General features: G+C 42.9%; 1 protein-coding gene across 1 annotated transcript in view; it reads right to left on the reverse strand.

Moving 5' to 3' along the window:
- The window catches only part of Itga8 (integrin subunit alpha 8), a 196,450-nt gene that overhangs the window by 67,913 nt on the left and 112,190 nt on the right, over window positions 1-16,347 (reverse strand). The window contains 4 exon segments of the mRNA NM_001173972.1: window positions 2,597-2,676; window positions 7,603-7,695; window positions 13,905-14,052; window positions 16,011-16,078. Of these exon segments, the coding sequence (NP_001167443.1) occupies window positions 2,597-2,676; window positions 7,603-7,695; window positions 13,905-14,052; window positions 16,011-16,078 (389 nt within the window).

Consider the following 16,347-nt stretch of genomic DNA (forward strand, 5'->3'; position numbering starts at 1 on the left):
GATACAATCCACAGACCACATGAAGTTCAAGAAGAAGGACAAACAAAGTGTGCTTTCTTCAGTCCTTCTTAAAAGGTGGAACAAAAATATTCATAGGAGGGAATATGGAGACAAAGTTTGGAGCAGAGACTGAAGGAATAACAATTCAGAGCCTGCCCCATCTGAGGATCCAGCCCATATGTGTGTGTGTGTGTGTGTACATACACACACACAGGCACCAAAACTAGACAATATTGTTGTAGCCAAGAAGTGCATGCTGGCAGGAGCCTGATAAAGCTGTCTCCTGAGAGGCACAGCCAGAGCATGACAAATACAGAGGCAAATGCTAACAGCAAACCACTGAATTGAGAACAGGGTCCCCATTGGAGGAATTAGAGAAAGGAGTGAAGGAGCTGAAGGGGCTTCCAACCCCATAAGAACAACAATAGCAACCAATCAGAGCTCCCAGGGACTAAACCACTACCCAAAAATATACATGGAAAGACCCATGGCTCCACCTGAATATGTAGCAGAGGATGGCCATCTTGGGTACCAATGGGAGGAGAAGCCCTTGGTCCTGCCAAAGCTGGATGCCCTCAGTGTAGGGGAATGTCAGGGTGGGGAGGCAGGAAGGAGGGGGTGGTTGGGGAGAGGGAATACCTTGTAGAAGAAGGGGAGGAGGATGGGATAGGGGGCTTAGAGCCGGGAATCTGGGAAAGGGAATAACATTTGAAATGTAAATAAAAATATCCAATTAAAAAAAAAAAAGAAATGGATTTGTTTTTAGAAGAACATGAAGGTTGATCGTTTGGTCATTTCTGATTCCAACAGATTCAATCCTTCATTTATAAATTCATTGTTTAGACTATGGCCTGCCCGGTGGGTTCTGGGGATGCCCACTTAGGACATGATATAGGGCCCCTTGTCCCTTTGGTAAGCAACACTTTGCATCAATTTTCTAAAAACCAAGAGGGAAGCAATGGGTTTGTTTTGTTTCTCAGTCCTGGATGGTCCTCCCAGATGAGAGGCAGGTGTCTGTATAAGAGAAGTGTCTTTCCCCAGGTGATACAGGCCTTATGTCCATGAAGGATCAGTGATGGGGAGAAACAGAAGTTTCAGGCTTCTGTCTAAGGTGACATCAAAGCCTCCACTTTAAGACTTCCTCTCTTTAAGCTTGGTGATACACACTCATGGGATTTTCAAAATGGAAGAATTGGGAACCACGTGAACCTTTGGGGGCAATATATTTTGGTGGATGTGAAGAATTGGTTTAATAATCTTTGGATAGAATGAAGAATTACTACAAGAGAATCAGACCCCATCATTAATATGGGTAAGATTTAAAGTTCTAGGAGTCACCAGAAAACCACTTACATCCAAGAAGGAGCCAATTATGGTGAGAAATGAACATCTGAACCAGCTAGAAGAATTCTTTCCCTAGAAAGTTGGATCAGGGAAAGGAAGTACTAATACCTTTAGATCTAATCAATTACATTCTTATCCTAAGGTTTCTCTAAGCTTAATATGGATGTAGCTTTCATTGATGTAAAAAAGTAATCTGCCACAAAGATTAATTATTATAAAATCTATCACATTCTAATATCCCCTCGTCTTATAAGCCATTAAAGTAAATTACATAGTATTTGAGAGCCAAGTAATAGACACCAAGCTCACAGCTATTCATATGGTTACAGCAAGGCCTCCATATACTAGACAAGATATAAATTATGATGGAAAGTACCATATGACATCTATAAATGTTCTTAAAGCTTTTTAAATGCGTGACTAAAAAACGTAAAAAGGTTCATTAGACTTATGTTTTTCAATGAGCAATGGCTCATATATAAGACAATTACACCATATTATATATATTATATATATATTTTATTTCCTTTCCTTTTAATGAGTCGAGGACCATTAAATTAATTGCACTGAAGTCCCTATCTGGGAAATCCAGGCCTGCACGATTTATTTCTCTGTAGGTCTTTCTGTTCCTGAAATATCTCTGGCTACAAAATAAACAGAATAGTCAACAAAAGTGCAAAATCATAGCCAGATATTTGAACAGGTCACCCAGGGGCAGCTATTTGCATGGCTCTCAAACTGTCCTATGTCACCTTGACCTACCACAGAACAACCACTAAAACTTCCTCAGATTCAGTCCTCTTTGAAAGTTTAAGAAGTTATAAATTTCACTTGAGAGACATATTTTGTTTTTCAGATTTTGCCTCACGGATTAGTTACTGAGTGGCTGCTGAATGCATACGGTAAGAGTGGGTTCAGTGCTTTATTCTATTAGCATCGTATAGTACAGTCCTGTACAGTGCAGCACAGCAGCCTGTGCCTGGAAGGAAGAAAACTGGAGATGAATCAGCAGTACTTGAAGCAGTTCAAGACAAAAAGCTGACTATTTTATACCCTGACCTACATTATTTAATCTCTTTCAAAATGCACAATACCAACAAACAGGCTGAAATAACTGAATGAAGAAGAATGGGGCTGTGACAGTCTAGATTCTCCTTTGAAGGGAAATTTTAACGTACAGGCCCTTGGCCACCATGCATTTCTTCATTTGAGAGGAAGTGATGTCAGCAAAGTAGGCGTGTAGAAGTCTAACCTTCTGATTTGGAGATCGAAGTTAATACTCATGTTTGTTTTCTCAAGACGAGGAACAGCAAATCGGAGGCCCAGAGAAAACTAGAAGGAAAACAAAACAGCACACATGGGACACAAAGGTATTCAAGGAGGACCCCATACACAGGATGACAGTTTCTCCTTAGCAACCTCTATTCCAACCTCCACCACAGCCTTTATCACCTATTCTGGATGTCTGGGAGATAAGAAGTCTGCAGTGAGACCACAGGGCATAGAAGATTCAGTTTAATACATTACCCCTCCACTCCCATGTTTATAACCTATCTTCTGTTTCCTCCCTGATGTAAAAATTCTAACAATACAAGTAATGTAAGTTTTAGAGAGCCACAAAGCCTATGTTTGATAGGAGCTGGTCATAGAGATCACAGCTGTGGCAGCAGTGCAGTAAGCTGGGTGGTTCTTCTCATACAGTGATGCTCTATGAAGAATGAAACGTACAGCCTTCTGTGTGTCATGCATGTTAGTTACGGTTTGGAAAGTCCACACAAGCAAAATTACTATATGTTTGAGAACAATGGGAATGAACTTTAGGGAAATATTCCAGGAAAATATGCTATAGTCAGATTGGGAGAATGGTTGTATGGATTTCTTTATTCTCCTTTATTTTCCAAGGTGTAAAAAGTGCTCTTAGTATATTTGTATCCCAAAAATGGAGTTTTAAATGGAGAAGGGAGCCCATCGGGAATCCGGATGAGGAAACTAACATGTATACAATGATACCATGTGTATACATGATGATGCTACATGCTACCTGGTCATCCAAGGATTGTTCTGAGCCCTGTTTGCCTTATCTCATGAAATCACAGTCTCCAGGTAGGGATGGTTATGTTGACATCCTCCAATCCAATAGCTAACTGAGGATTAGAGAGACCCTGCTCCTGGTACAGAACAAATAAGTGACAGAGCTGGGATTTCAATCCCTGTGGGACAGATTCCAGGAAGAGTCACCACAGCTACTGCACTGTGAGAGTCAAGCCAGCAACAAAGCAATGTTACTGAGAATGAGCAGCAATGACCTACAAGAATTTATTATAAATCCTCCTTCCCATGGTCTTTTCCTGGTGTGTTTAGGCTATGTGCACTAACATCTTGTGAGTGTGTGTGTGTGTGTGTGTGTGTGTGTGTGTGTGTGTGTAAATCCCAGAGGTTGATATTGGGCGTCTCTTTCTGTAGTTCTCCACGACCTCTTTATTTCTGTTTTACTTTGACAGGATCTCTAACAGAACGAGCGCCCCAGGGATCTTTCTGTCCGCCTCCCCAGCACTTGGTTTCAGGCTTATCCGAAAGTGCGTGGCTGGAGAGAGCACAGGAGTCTTGATTATAACGCATGTGTAATAGTTTATGCTTCAGTGAGGAATTACTTTTCCAAAAATGTCCATTCTCTGTTAGACCTCTGAATGTGCTCTTCTCTCTTCTTTGGAAGATTTTTTACTTTTGCTTTTTCTACTTGGAAAGTTTCTAGAAACTCCCCCAGGTAAGAAGGGTAATGAATTGTCTGATGCTATGACCTGAGACAGGTTTTTCCTTCCTCATTCTCGGTCTCCATAATTATTAAAATGTTGCTAATATCAAATGTCTTGTGGCTGGGAACAGTGTATTTTCATATTCTCTCACCAGGTACAGTCTCTAAGTTGCAGGCCTATGGTGGTACATCAAGAATGCTGTGATTAAATATTGTATAAGGAATAAGAGTGTGACCTTGTTTATAGGTGCAGTCATGGAAGTCCCTCTGTATCACGTGATGAAGGCTACCTGAAGATGGTCCTGGTTACAGAACAATGCATGCAAGGTGATGACAAAGTGAAATGTGACAAGTTGCTGTCTGTAATAGTCCCAGCAGGGACAGAGCGATGAGAGCTCAGTGTTTGAGAGCCCTTGCTGCTCCTTCTCATCTGGCCTCCATGGGCAGTTCCACAGATGTGGGCATACACTCTCTCATATACACGCATGCAAATAAAATCGAATAAATATTTTTTAAAATCACATATGTGAACTAAAGTGCTTGGACCCACCTGTCTTGCTGACTTTTTTAGAGAAATTTGCAAGTTATGAACCCTATTAGCAGACAGTAACTATTTTATATCACCATGACAGTTACATGTAAGCAACTTTTCCCTTTAAAAATTAGAAGTCGGGGTTGGGGATTTAGCTCAGTGGTAGAGCACTTGCCTAGCAAGCACAAGGCCCTGGGTTCAGTCCCCAGCTCCGGAAAAAAAAATTAGAAGTCAAACTTGTGATTGCTCAGTTGAGAAGACTAAATGAAAATCATCTTTTTTTTTTTTTTTTTTTTACTTTTGAAAACTTTTTAAAAGACTATTAGGCCCAGGATAAATATTCCTGGCGATTTATTTATTTGTACTTTTTAAAATACCAGGACTGCCTTTCCATCTGTAATTTGTCCCACTCTATGGCCAGAGATTGCTTTTGAGGTACAAAATGAAGACGCGAGTGCACCAACATGTTTAATAACAAAACAGAAAGCAATAAAATGAGGTGCGTCTGAGGGCATTAAAGGGCAAGATAAGAAACCTATTAGGTTTCCTCTCCTAGAGACCCAGAGATAAATGAATCTAAACAATTTACTTCCCTGCCTTCTCCAGATTATTTGCTGGTAAGATGGATTGATGGCCTCTCACATAAACACCTCCACAGCTCAGACTGTTCTGCTATTTCACCCTTCCCTCAGTATAGCACTGTGGGCGGCTTTTAGTCCATCTTTCGTCATAGTTATTGGAGATTGTAGACCATCAGCAGTCTAGATTTAATATTGTCAATACCAAACAATTACAATACGGATGCTGACACAGATACTCTCATGTCGAATCTGGTTTCTTCTTGTCTTTTAGGTAAATATCATTATATCATATCAAGGGGTTGGATTTATTTCCTTGAACAAGAGCAAGATGGGCTGCTGGTTTCTGACTAAGAGGATGCTAATGGGGGGGGATGCCAAGCCTATCTTTCATATCTTCTTTGTAAACATCCCATCTGCTGTTCATTAGTTTCACTCAAGTTCTTTCCACAGCATCGCAGACCGCATAGAACATGGACTTTGCGGTCAGGCCTGCTTGGAATCCTGTTTCTGCCTTTCATCATCGATGTGACTTCGGGCAATGTGTTTGACTTTTCCAGGCCAGAGTGTCCTTGTCTGGAAAAGTAGGTGAAATGCAGTAAGGTAACATTAAAGTAGTTATTCTCTGGTGCTGGGCTTGGAGCACGGAAGGCATTCAATCCATGGAACTAATGGGAATCCGTTATGGGAATTTGACTCGCATTTAAATGGTTTTATAAGGTTAATTAATAGTTTTTACAAGAAGTAAGTTTATAGTATTCCAGCTAGCCACACTTTTTAAATACCCAAGATTGCCGCAATGCAATAATATAGAGAGGGAAAACTATTCTCCGATGTACGTACTGTTCTGAAGTATCAGTTGAGAAGAGATTATTTGAGAGAGCGTTGCAGAAACTCAGTTAAGTTTGTGAAACACTGAGATGAAAGATTTATTTGCTAGAAGACTTATCAGCATCTTTGAAATGTAAGACCCTGGAGCTCCCTTAGGGATGCCCAAGATAAGTTACAATGACCACAGAGCTCCCTTTACAGGATGGTCAAAGGGCAGAGTTGGGCAGAGAAGTGTTCTCACTCAGACCTATGCAATCGTAAATTCTCGCAAGGTTCTTTTCAAACAGGCAATCTCGTTGGCGACAGGACACCTAATTTTAAGCAGAGGGTAGCGTGAAGTCCTCTTTATTGTGGCTTAATTGTGTAGCCTTTTTCAGATTTCAGAATCTGTTCCCTGGCCTCAAAATGGCTACTGCTGTATTTATTACGGGGGTGTTGCTCTTTCTACTCAAACTGTAGATGGATAAAGCAACTTTCTTTCCTCTGAGTTTTCGTGGGTCAACTCCTGTTTTCAGGAGATCATTACTCAGCTGGCTTTTCTTTCATTGCTGTGATCCCTTTGTGTTATTTTTCAAATGTATTTTACTTAAAATGTGGCTGATTGATTGATTTCTTTGTGTGTGTGTGTGTGTGTGTGTGTGTGTGTGTGTGTGTGTGTGTGTGTGCAGGTCCCATGTGTGCGGATGACTAAGGAGGCCATGGAGACCAGAAGAGGGGGTTGGACCCTCTGGAGCTAGAATTAAAGGTTGGTTGTGGCTACCGGACATGGGTACTGGAAACTGAACTCTAATCCTGGGGAGGAAGGCATCGAGCACTCACACTGCTGAAGCTCCTCTTTATGGCTCTTTTTCAAATCTAGACCTCATAAAGATCATTCACAAACCAGACTATGACTATTTTAAATGTGAAAACACTGTCCTATCCATATGGAAGCCATACTGGAAAAGAGTCTTCTTTGCTAATAATATATTTTAAAATCACCCCATCCCCCACTTTGGACGGAGAGTCATACAGCACAGGCTGGTCTTGAACTCACTATAGCTTGGGAATGCTCCTGAATAAATTCTCCTCTTTCTGCCCACTCTTGAGTTTCGGCATTCCAGGCACGTGACCCCACTCCTGGTTGGTTGACTTTCTCAGTACCCGGGATCCAACCCCCGGGCTATGTGTGTGCCAGTATTCTACCAAGTGCGCTACGTCCTTGTCCCTCCCGAATAGCTTAGTCTAGAGCTTTTAAACTTGGCATTACCGTTTAAAATCTATACTAGAATTAAAAGAAAATAAAAGGCAAACTCCCGAGGTGCGAATGTCCCCATTGCCTTGCTGTGACTGTAAGACATAACATGCCGTCTACAGAGAAAGTGTGTGAAAGCCAAGACAATTTTGTGTATCTGACCTGCCGTTATCACCCATGTAGGTTAAAATGCTCAACCCGTCCATGCTGGCAACGTCCTGCCCTATGTGCTGTAGCTGCTGTTCGCCGCCTGCTAATGAGGAGGTTCCCACTAGTCCTCTGTGAGACTCAGTTAGCCCGAGATCGCTAAGGGCTGCTGCTACTCTCTTACATTCGTTCCAGTCACCATCGGGTTCCCAAGGTCACACACCACCATCCTGGTTACGTTTTCCATCTTGTACTCACAACTCAGGAGCCTCAGTCCCTGCAGGGGGAAAAGAACACCATCAACCATCTTGGAGTGCAGGGGCAGGAGGAGTTACATCCTGTGGCCTCCAGCGTGGGAGGCCCGAGCGCTGCCCTTGATTTTAAACACCTGCGTGGGTCACGCTGCACCAAGTTAATCCGCTACCATTGGCTCAAACCAGGACCAGTTAAACTTGAGGAAAAGCCATGTTTTGTTGCAGGATAAGAGGCTCAAATGGGATTTACGTGAACATTTTGTACTTTCACCGAACCTTAATGTTAAACTCAGAGCATTAAGATCAGAAAGCAATCAAATGTGAGCAAACAGAGTTCGTCCTTACGCTCATACCACAGGAGTGAAGCAACAGGGGTGCATGCTGTCGTTATGTCGCCGTGACCATTTGTAGGGGAACTTCTGTGGAACCAAATTTCTGCACAGGAATTTTAAGAAGATTTTATCAAATGTGTTCAATCTTTCAAATATTTAAGATGTGTTTAAAAAAAACTCCTTAGGTTAGCATACAAAAGAATAGATTCATTATTATGGTATTTTCTTTCTTGAACAATAGTTGGGTGGGTTTTTTTTTTTTTTTTTTTGGTGGTGGTGGTGTGTGTGTGTGTGTGTGTGTGTGTGTGTTTGTGTGTGTAAGTACAGAAATGTTTGAGTGAGTTTAAAGGCCAGAAGAGGGTGTTGGATCTCTGTTTGGAGTTTCAGTCCTGATAAGACCAAAGCCTCTAAGGTCTCAGCGGGGCATTTCCATATCTATGTGCTGTACACAGTGATTTCCTAGTCCCACCTGTACTGTACCCAACCGTGTCCTCTGACTAATGTTTTAGATTTATGTTCCACTGGTTCTTCTTATCTATGTCCCTCCTGTAACTTCCTAACTGGTTTAGAATCTGTGAAAACTCCAGCTTGTAGAGGTTCTAGTTCTTCGCTGGCTAAGTCTTCAGTCTTATCTATGTCCCTCCTGTAACTTCCTAACTGGTTTAGAATTTGCAAAAACTCCAGTTTGTAGAGGTTCTAGTTCTTCGCTGGCTAACTCTTCAGTCTTCTCTTTGCAGCTTTCTGCCCCTCCCAGACCCACCTACATCTTTGCGCTAAAGCCAGTGGCCTGGAAATCCACCCTTCACTTTCCAGACACTTTGTTCCTCTGTGATAGGAACCGAACCCAGGTCCCCAGCAAGAGCAGTCAATGCACTTAACCTCTGAGTCATCTTGCCAGCCCCCCACGTGTATATTTTGCCAGCTTTGAACCAACAACTGATATCAATGGAAACATTTTCCCTCCTACATCACCTCCACCTCCTTTCTCTGTTTAGTCTTTCTTTCCTCTCTCTGATGAAAGAAGAGAGCAATTGTTTTTCTAGACATTTCCGGATTATTTTTCTCAGTGGTTCCAGGGACATTTTTGTACTAATCCATTTATAGCTTTTGGAATATTATTCACTCACTGAAAATATTTATCTTGGGCCTGCAATCACCAGGTAAACAAGACTCCCAAGTCTGAATTTCCAACCATTGTAACAATTCTAACAGGTGACTCGTAGCAAGCAATGGAAACACAGTTACAGAAGAGTTCCGTGTTGTTTTGTTTTGTTAATTAGAAAGTAGGATTTAAGGAAGATGCATGCATCTTTATGCAATCAGAGAGGACTTCCTGGAGAAAGTAGCATCTGAGCTTATGGGGACAGGGCTTATCGGTAGTTCAAAACAGCCGAGACCTGATTCTTGGTTTTGCAATGCAACATGTAATTGGAGCACACTGCTGTCTCCTTGTCTATGAAACCTAGAACAGATTTGCTGCTTCTCTGTAATCATAATCATGTAAATTTAATGCACACAAGAACTCAGAGCAGTACCCAGTCCGTCACACCTGCACAGGAAGGGCTGACCTTCTTTATTAGCCACTGCGGTTGTTAGTGGCTCTTAATTATTACGAAGACCTGAAGGATAAGTAGAAAGGAGTCAGGTCTCTGAAGAAGGAGAAGTTTTAGAGCTAGTCAGTCTGGGGGAAGAGTGTGATGGAAGATAGAACAGAAGTTCACGCCAGCTGGAATTTGAGGTGAGAGAGAGAGAGAGAGAGAGAGAGAGAGAGAGAGAGAGAGAGAGAGAGAGAGAGAGACTGAGGACATATGGAGAAGAAAGAGCTTGAAGGATTAACCCTCTGAAGGATTTCTGTCTGACCCAGAAAGCAGTGGAGAACCAGTGAAGGCTTTAAGACTGATGCTAGCAGAGTCAGACTTGCTTGCTAGAAAGATAGATGGCCCTCGTGCATCAAAGGGGCTAGAGGGGAAGTGGGGAGATGGAAGGGAAGATGGGTAATATTCTGCTCTAAGTCAAGTCAGCCTGAGGGAAGGTACTAAGTACTCTTAGTGCTTGGAGAGAAGGCTAAGGACCAGGCTGATTTCAGGTTGGTTTGAAGCTGTAGACAGCAGGTGGATGTAGGTACCACTATCTGAGACAGGAAATGCGGGCGAGAGCCGTGTGGATGTAGGAGAGAGAAGTCTAGCTATGGAGATGGCAAAGGTGTGTGATGTGTGTGTGTCTGTGTGTGTGTGGTGTGTGTGTGGTGTGTGTGTGGTGTGTGTGTATGTGTGGTGTGTGTGGTGTGTGTGTATATATGTGTGTGGTGTGTGTGTGTGGTGTGTGTGGTGTGTGTCTGTGTGGTATGTGTCTGTGTGTGTGTGGTGTGTGTGTGGTATGTGTATGGTGTGTTGTGTGTCTGTGTGTGTGGTGTGTGTGTGTGTTATGTGTGTGTGGTGTGTGTGTCTGTGTGTGTGTGGTGTGTGTGGTGTGTGTCTGTGTGGTATGTGTCTGTGTGTGTGTGGTGTGTGTGTGGTATGTGTATGGTGTGTTGTGTGTCTGTGTGTGTGGTGTGTGTGTGTTATGTGTGTGGTGTGTGTGTGTCTGTGTGTGTGTGGTGTGTGTGTGGTGTGTGTGTGGTGTGTGTGTGGTGTGTGTGTGTCTGTGTGTGTGGCGTGTATGTGTGCTGTGTGTGTGTGGTATGTGTGTGTCTGTGTGTGTCTGTGTGTGTGTGGTGTGTGTGTGTGTAAGTGTGTACGTGTGTGTGTGGTGTGTGTGTGTGGTATGTGTGTATGTGTGTGTGGTGTGTGTGTGGTGTGTGTATGTGTGTGTGGTGTGTGTGTGGTGTGTGTGTGTTTGGTTTGTGTGTGTGTGTGTGTGGTGTATGTGTGTGGTGTGTGTGTGGTGTGTGTGTGTGGTGTGTGTGTGTGTGTGCACGCTTGTGCTCACAGTTAAACTGGGCCAGGGAGACGGCTTAGTGCATCACGGTGCTTGCTGCACAGCTAAGATGAACTGAATTTGGATTCTCAGCATCTGCATAAAAGCATGGAGTGGCGGCAAATCCCCGCACTGGGTGGGGAGTGGTGAAGACAGGTGGACTCAGAGGCTGACACACAGGCTAGTTAGTCTGGTTAATAGAGCTAGATGCAGGTTTCATGACAGAACCTGCCTAAAACAATTAAGTAGTAAGGAAGGGTATCCTGATATCAACCTCTCAACTCCGGACTCAGCAGCATATAAACATAAAATACACCCGACACATGCACCATGCATCCCTATATGTGTGAGTGCGTGTACATCTTCACACATGCATGCTCATGTGCACACACGCGCATACACACACTGGTTAAAGTGGTAGATTGGATAGTATGTGTGAAACAATAACAATGTAGGCATTTGAATTTCAGTTTTCCAGGAGATGAAAGTTTCCCATGAGAGAATGAGACAAACCTTTCGTATGATCAAAGTTCTTATACTAAGTTTAGAAGTAGAGGTTCAGAAACTTTAAACTACTTACAACACAAATGCAGTTTACTCCTGAAAGATGTAAAAATCCAGTAAAGTCTACCCAAGGGACACTGTCAAAGGGTTTTTAAAAAGGGTACTTTAGCGCTAAGTTGAGATTGTGGATGATGTCTCTCACAATGTGTGTATCAATAGAGTGATTAGCTTCTGTGCTGTTTTCTGTTGCAGCAAACTGGACGAAAATGAAAATAGTAGAGGAGCCCAGAAATTTTTTTTTTTAAATAACACACTTAAGTTATATATTTATATTTGTTTATGTATCGTTTGCATGTAAGCATTTGTAGGTGACATTTTTTCTCTCTCTCTTTTAATAGACTTATTTTTAGGTGTGTGTGTGTGTGTATGTGTGTGTGTGTGTGTGTGTGTGTGTGTGTGTGTGTGTGTTTGGAGGTGAGCCTATAGACGTGTGTGGAGGCCGGAAGAGGCTGTCAGATCACCAGGAGCTGAAGTTGCAGTGACTGTGAGCTGCTTGTGGGCATGGTAGCATCTGACAGGATTTTCTGGAAGAGCAGTTAGTGCTCTTAGCACCTAAGCCATCTCTTCAGCCCTCCTTCTCTTCCGTTCCTCTTGCTTGAAGAGGGTTTCTCTCGAGATGGCATTTTCAGTGGAAAAGTCTGCTATGGATGTGTGGGATGTGTCGCACTTCCCTCTGGGTTTTATACACTGAAATAACTTCAACAGAGGAACAAGTGTCAAATCCCATGACTAGAGGAAGGAGAAGAGAGAGGATTTTACGTTATTCCTTGGAGAAATTAGAATACCAATGGATGCTAAGGCTTGCAGTGGAGGAGAGCAGTGCCAGTGCCAGCGCAATCGAGAAAGAGACAGAGCCAGGAGACTTTCATTGTTGTCCCTGCCAGTGAGGCTGGGTCAAACACTTCTGCATGATCCTTTTAAATTCTTTTATTAAGGTGTAATTGGCAGGAAAAGTCTTGGGACATAACCTGATGAGTATAGATACTTTTAAATCATAGAATGCACAAGTGTCAAAGACACTTGATTGATGTTTGGTTCAAAATTTTTTTTATTTTTAATTGAGAAAATAATTCAACAAATACAAGAATCCATGATTCTAGAAATGGAAATAGAGAATTTTTGTCCCCTAACTTTTTCCTTTTTCCTTTCTTCTTTCATTTACCCATTTCCTGTCTTTCTCCCCTGTTTGTTTCTTCCTCACCCAATCTCTCTCTCTCTCTCTCTCTCTCTCTCTCTCTCTCTCTCTCTCTTTCTCTCTCTCTCTCTCTCTCTCTCCCCCTCCTCCCCCACCCACACACCCACCCACCCTCAGGGTACTCTATGTACAGGCTGGCCTTGAACTTGTGGTCATTCCGCCTCTCCCTCTCTGGTGCTAGGATTGTAGGGGCACGTCTCCACACCAGGCTCTGTCTGCACATTTTTTAAAGGCTCAGACAGTGACAACATCGCATCAGACAGGTCACTTTCCACAACACAGTTCAGTCCTTAGACTCTGAAAGTCCCTTCTAAGATGTGGTCTTGAGAAAGTAGTAGACATATAATAAATTTTAGCTAAATAAATCCATCAGCAGGCGTTTATTGAGGGCCTGTGTTATTTTTATGCCTGTGAAGGAACGTGAACCTTAGTTTCTGCCCTTCATTGAATCTCTCAAGTACTCAGAAGTGGAGAAACTGCCAGTCTATCAAGCATTTATAATGATGCTTTTGTCTGATTGCTTATTTGTTTCAGTCCATTTATTGAGTTCGATTTGTGGCACGGGCAGGTCTTTGACTCATGAATCCATTTGCCCAAGCTTCCTATCTGCTAGGATTACTGGCCTATTTAGAATGTTTTTTTTTTCAGACAAAATGAAACACACTGAGTGGGAAGAATCATGTTCTGGTAACGATCCAGAAGGTCATGAATAAATAGCACTGATACCTTGTCAATAAACAGCAACATTGAAGACTGGTACACTAGGAAGACACAGGCCCTCCTCTAGTCTCAGTTCCAAAAATGCGGACTAAGAAGAAAGACAGATGAGTTTGTTTCCTGTGCAGTTCCCGTCCGGGCTGTTATCAGTGCTCAGCAGGACTGGTTGGCTCTTCTTCTATCACCGGTAATAAAAACCAGACCTACTTCGATCGGCTTGGAACTTAGAGGAACTCAAACCAGGGTTTGCAAAAGCCATGAGGAGAGGGGGGTTAGCCTGAGAAATGAGTCATCTGCCTCTTTGGCTGGTCTTTGCTTCAGCTCCCAGTCTTTGGCCAACTTATCTCTGTGCTGTGGCAGAGAGAGACTTTACTATTTCGTAGCCCATCTCCTCCCTGTCTCATTGCTATTATGAGCTGACAAAGGAAGACACCATTCTGATCTCTTTGGGGAAGAAAGGCTCAGCCTTGATCATCGGACTTAATATTTACTTGGCTTCTAGCCTTACCTTGTTGTTGCGCTCGATCCCAACGTAATCTGCTTCTTCGGGAATCATGACGAAGAGTTCAGCTTCGTAAGCTCCTTCTCCTTCATTCCTTGCATTGATTATGAGCATTAGGTGATTTTCATCCCCAATAATTATCTCCTGCTTATCTCTAAAGGAGACAGTTTAAAATAAAGAATGAGTGTGCAAGCTCTACATCACTGCCTTCACGAATACTCTATTCAAGAAAGGTAGATAATGTGTGCCTGTAAAGCTAGGCACTCAGGAGACCAGGTGAGGAGAACTGGAAGTTCGAGACTGGACTATTGAGTTACCCAGTAGGGGGGTCTGTCTCATAACAAACAAACAAACAAACCAAGAAAAATAATGATTTAGCAGAAAAGAGAGAGAGAGAGAAAAACCTGAAAATCTAGGCACTCAGGAGACTGGGTGGGAGAATTAGAAGTTTGAGACCATCCTGGACTACTGAACTACATAGCAAGAGTCTGTCTCAAAACCAAGCAACCAAGCAACCAACCAACTAATCAACTAACCAACCAACCAATCAAGCAACCAACCAACCAAACAACTAATCAACCAACCAACCAACCAACTAACCAACCAACCAACCAACCAACCAACCAACCAACTAACCAACCATCCAAGCAAGCAAGCAAGCAAGCAACCAACCAACCAACCAAGCAACCAACTAACCAACCAACTAACCAACCAACCAACCAACCAACCAACCAACCAACCAACTAACCAACCAACCAACCAACTAACCAACCAACCAATCAACTAACCAACCAAGAAAAGAAATGATTTAGCAGGAAAAAAAGAGAGAAAGAGAGAGAAACTGGTAAATGTAAGGCTAGGACTGAAAAGGAAGGTCCTGAAAAGCCTATTGGGAGATTTAGGAGAACAATTTCTGAATAGGGAAGGTGGGATAATGTCCCATGGTGTGTAAACAGCCATTTAACATTTTGTTCTAAAAAAGAAAGATAAATAAAATGGATACATATCAATTTTGGGTTCCAGTGTCGTGCTCTTCCCCCCCACCATGACCAATATGAAGCCATCAACGCACAGAATGGTAGGCTACCCAAACTCCTGCAAACTTAACATTTGACTTCGGAACCAGAATAAAGGGTCCCCAGCTCCTTCATATCACTGAGAACACACATTAGCAGGAGAGCAAGCTGTAGGGAGAGAAAGAGAACCCCTTTAGACAGTGACAGAGGGAGGACACCAGGCAACACAGATGCTAAGAGGGAGAAACAGGCAGGCGAAACAGGATCTCAAGTGGCCGAGGGAGGGGTTTTGAAGTATTTTAAGGAAATTTAGTTCACTTTGAACTCCCAATGAAACCAGTGTTTAGAAATGTCTCTTTTGCTTTTACCCCACCTCAAAGCTACTGCTTTTGACACTTATTAAATTATGAACGCTGGGGCAAGTCCCCTTGAGAGATTAGCAAGCAGATCCCAAACACTGGCAGTTCAGGAGTTCCTGGGTGAGAGGAGCACCGCCCTGCTTTTCCACCCAGTGATGTCTCAGCCCCAACTCATTTCTCTCCACACACAGCAGTGCAGTTACCAGCGCCAGTCAAGGCTCGCCTTTACTGGTGCCTGTGGAGCCCTTTGATTCTCATTTGACTTTCTGACACCTTCTGCTTGACCTCCTGGTGTGTCTTTTAAGTCTCCCCACCACCAGTAAATTGAAATTAATTTTGTTTTGACAGTTTTAAGGAGGCCTTTGAGTCATGGGGTGCTACAAAAACACGTTTGGTTAAGGTGTGGACTGAACCCTTTCTCACTTGACTGAGGTAAGTAAACAGAACCAGAGCCACACCACACAGGAGTCTACTTTCAACAAAAACACTTTTCCCCCTCTGATGCTTGCTGAAAGATGAAATGGCCCAGGCAAGATCTCAGGCTGTGTGTCACTTGACACCAGTGACAGAGAACTGACCAGATCAGAGGCAAATCCCAAGTGTGGCCACGCTAAAGAATTTCATGAACCACTTTCCCTCCTCTATTTCTTAGAAGCATATACGTTCTCAAAAGAAGCTTTGAGTAAACGCCCAGAGACCACCAGGTGCGGTGCACACATTTATTTATTTAAACTTACGGTCTAGCTGACAGCCTCAAGTCAGGAACACAGAGGTTGTCTTCTCCACAGTCCACCAGGATGTGAGCCTGTGTTGAGCGAGGGAAGCATCAGAAAACAGCTGAGAAAGTTCAACTTATATCCTTCCTCATGAAGATCGTGAAGGATTCCCTCAACTAAACTTAAGCTTTTGTGCCACTTCACGTAAGTCTATACAACCCCCTCTGCTGGGACATGAAGGGACATGTTGACAGAGCTTATATTTTGTAACCCATTTCCAGTTTGTTCTGAAATGTCTTTAGATGTTGCTAACTGACTCTACTGTGAGGACTGTTGGTTATATTGTTTCCAGTACTAC

The sequence above is a fragment of the Rattus norvegicus genome, chromosome 17 (genome assembly GCF_021556685.1).
Source record: "Rattus norvegicus strain SHRSP/BbbUtx chromosome 17, alternate assembly SHRSP_T2T, whole genome shotgun sequence".
Classification (NCBI taxonomy): domain Eukaryota; kingdom Metazoa; phylum Chordata; class Mammalia; order Rodentia; family Muridae; genus Rattus; species Rattus norvegicus.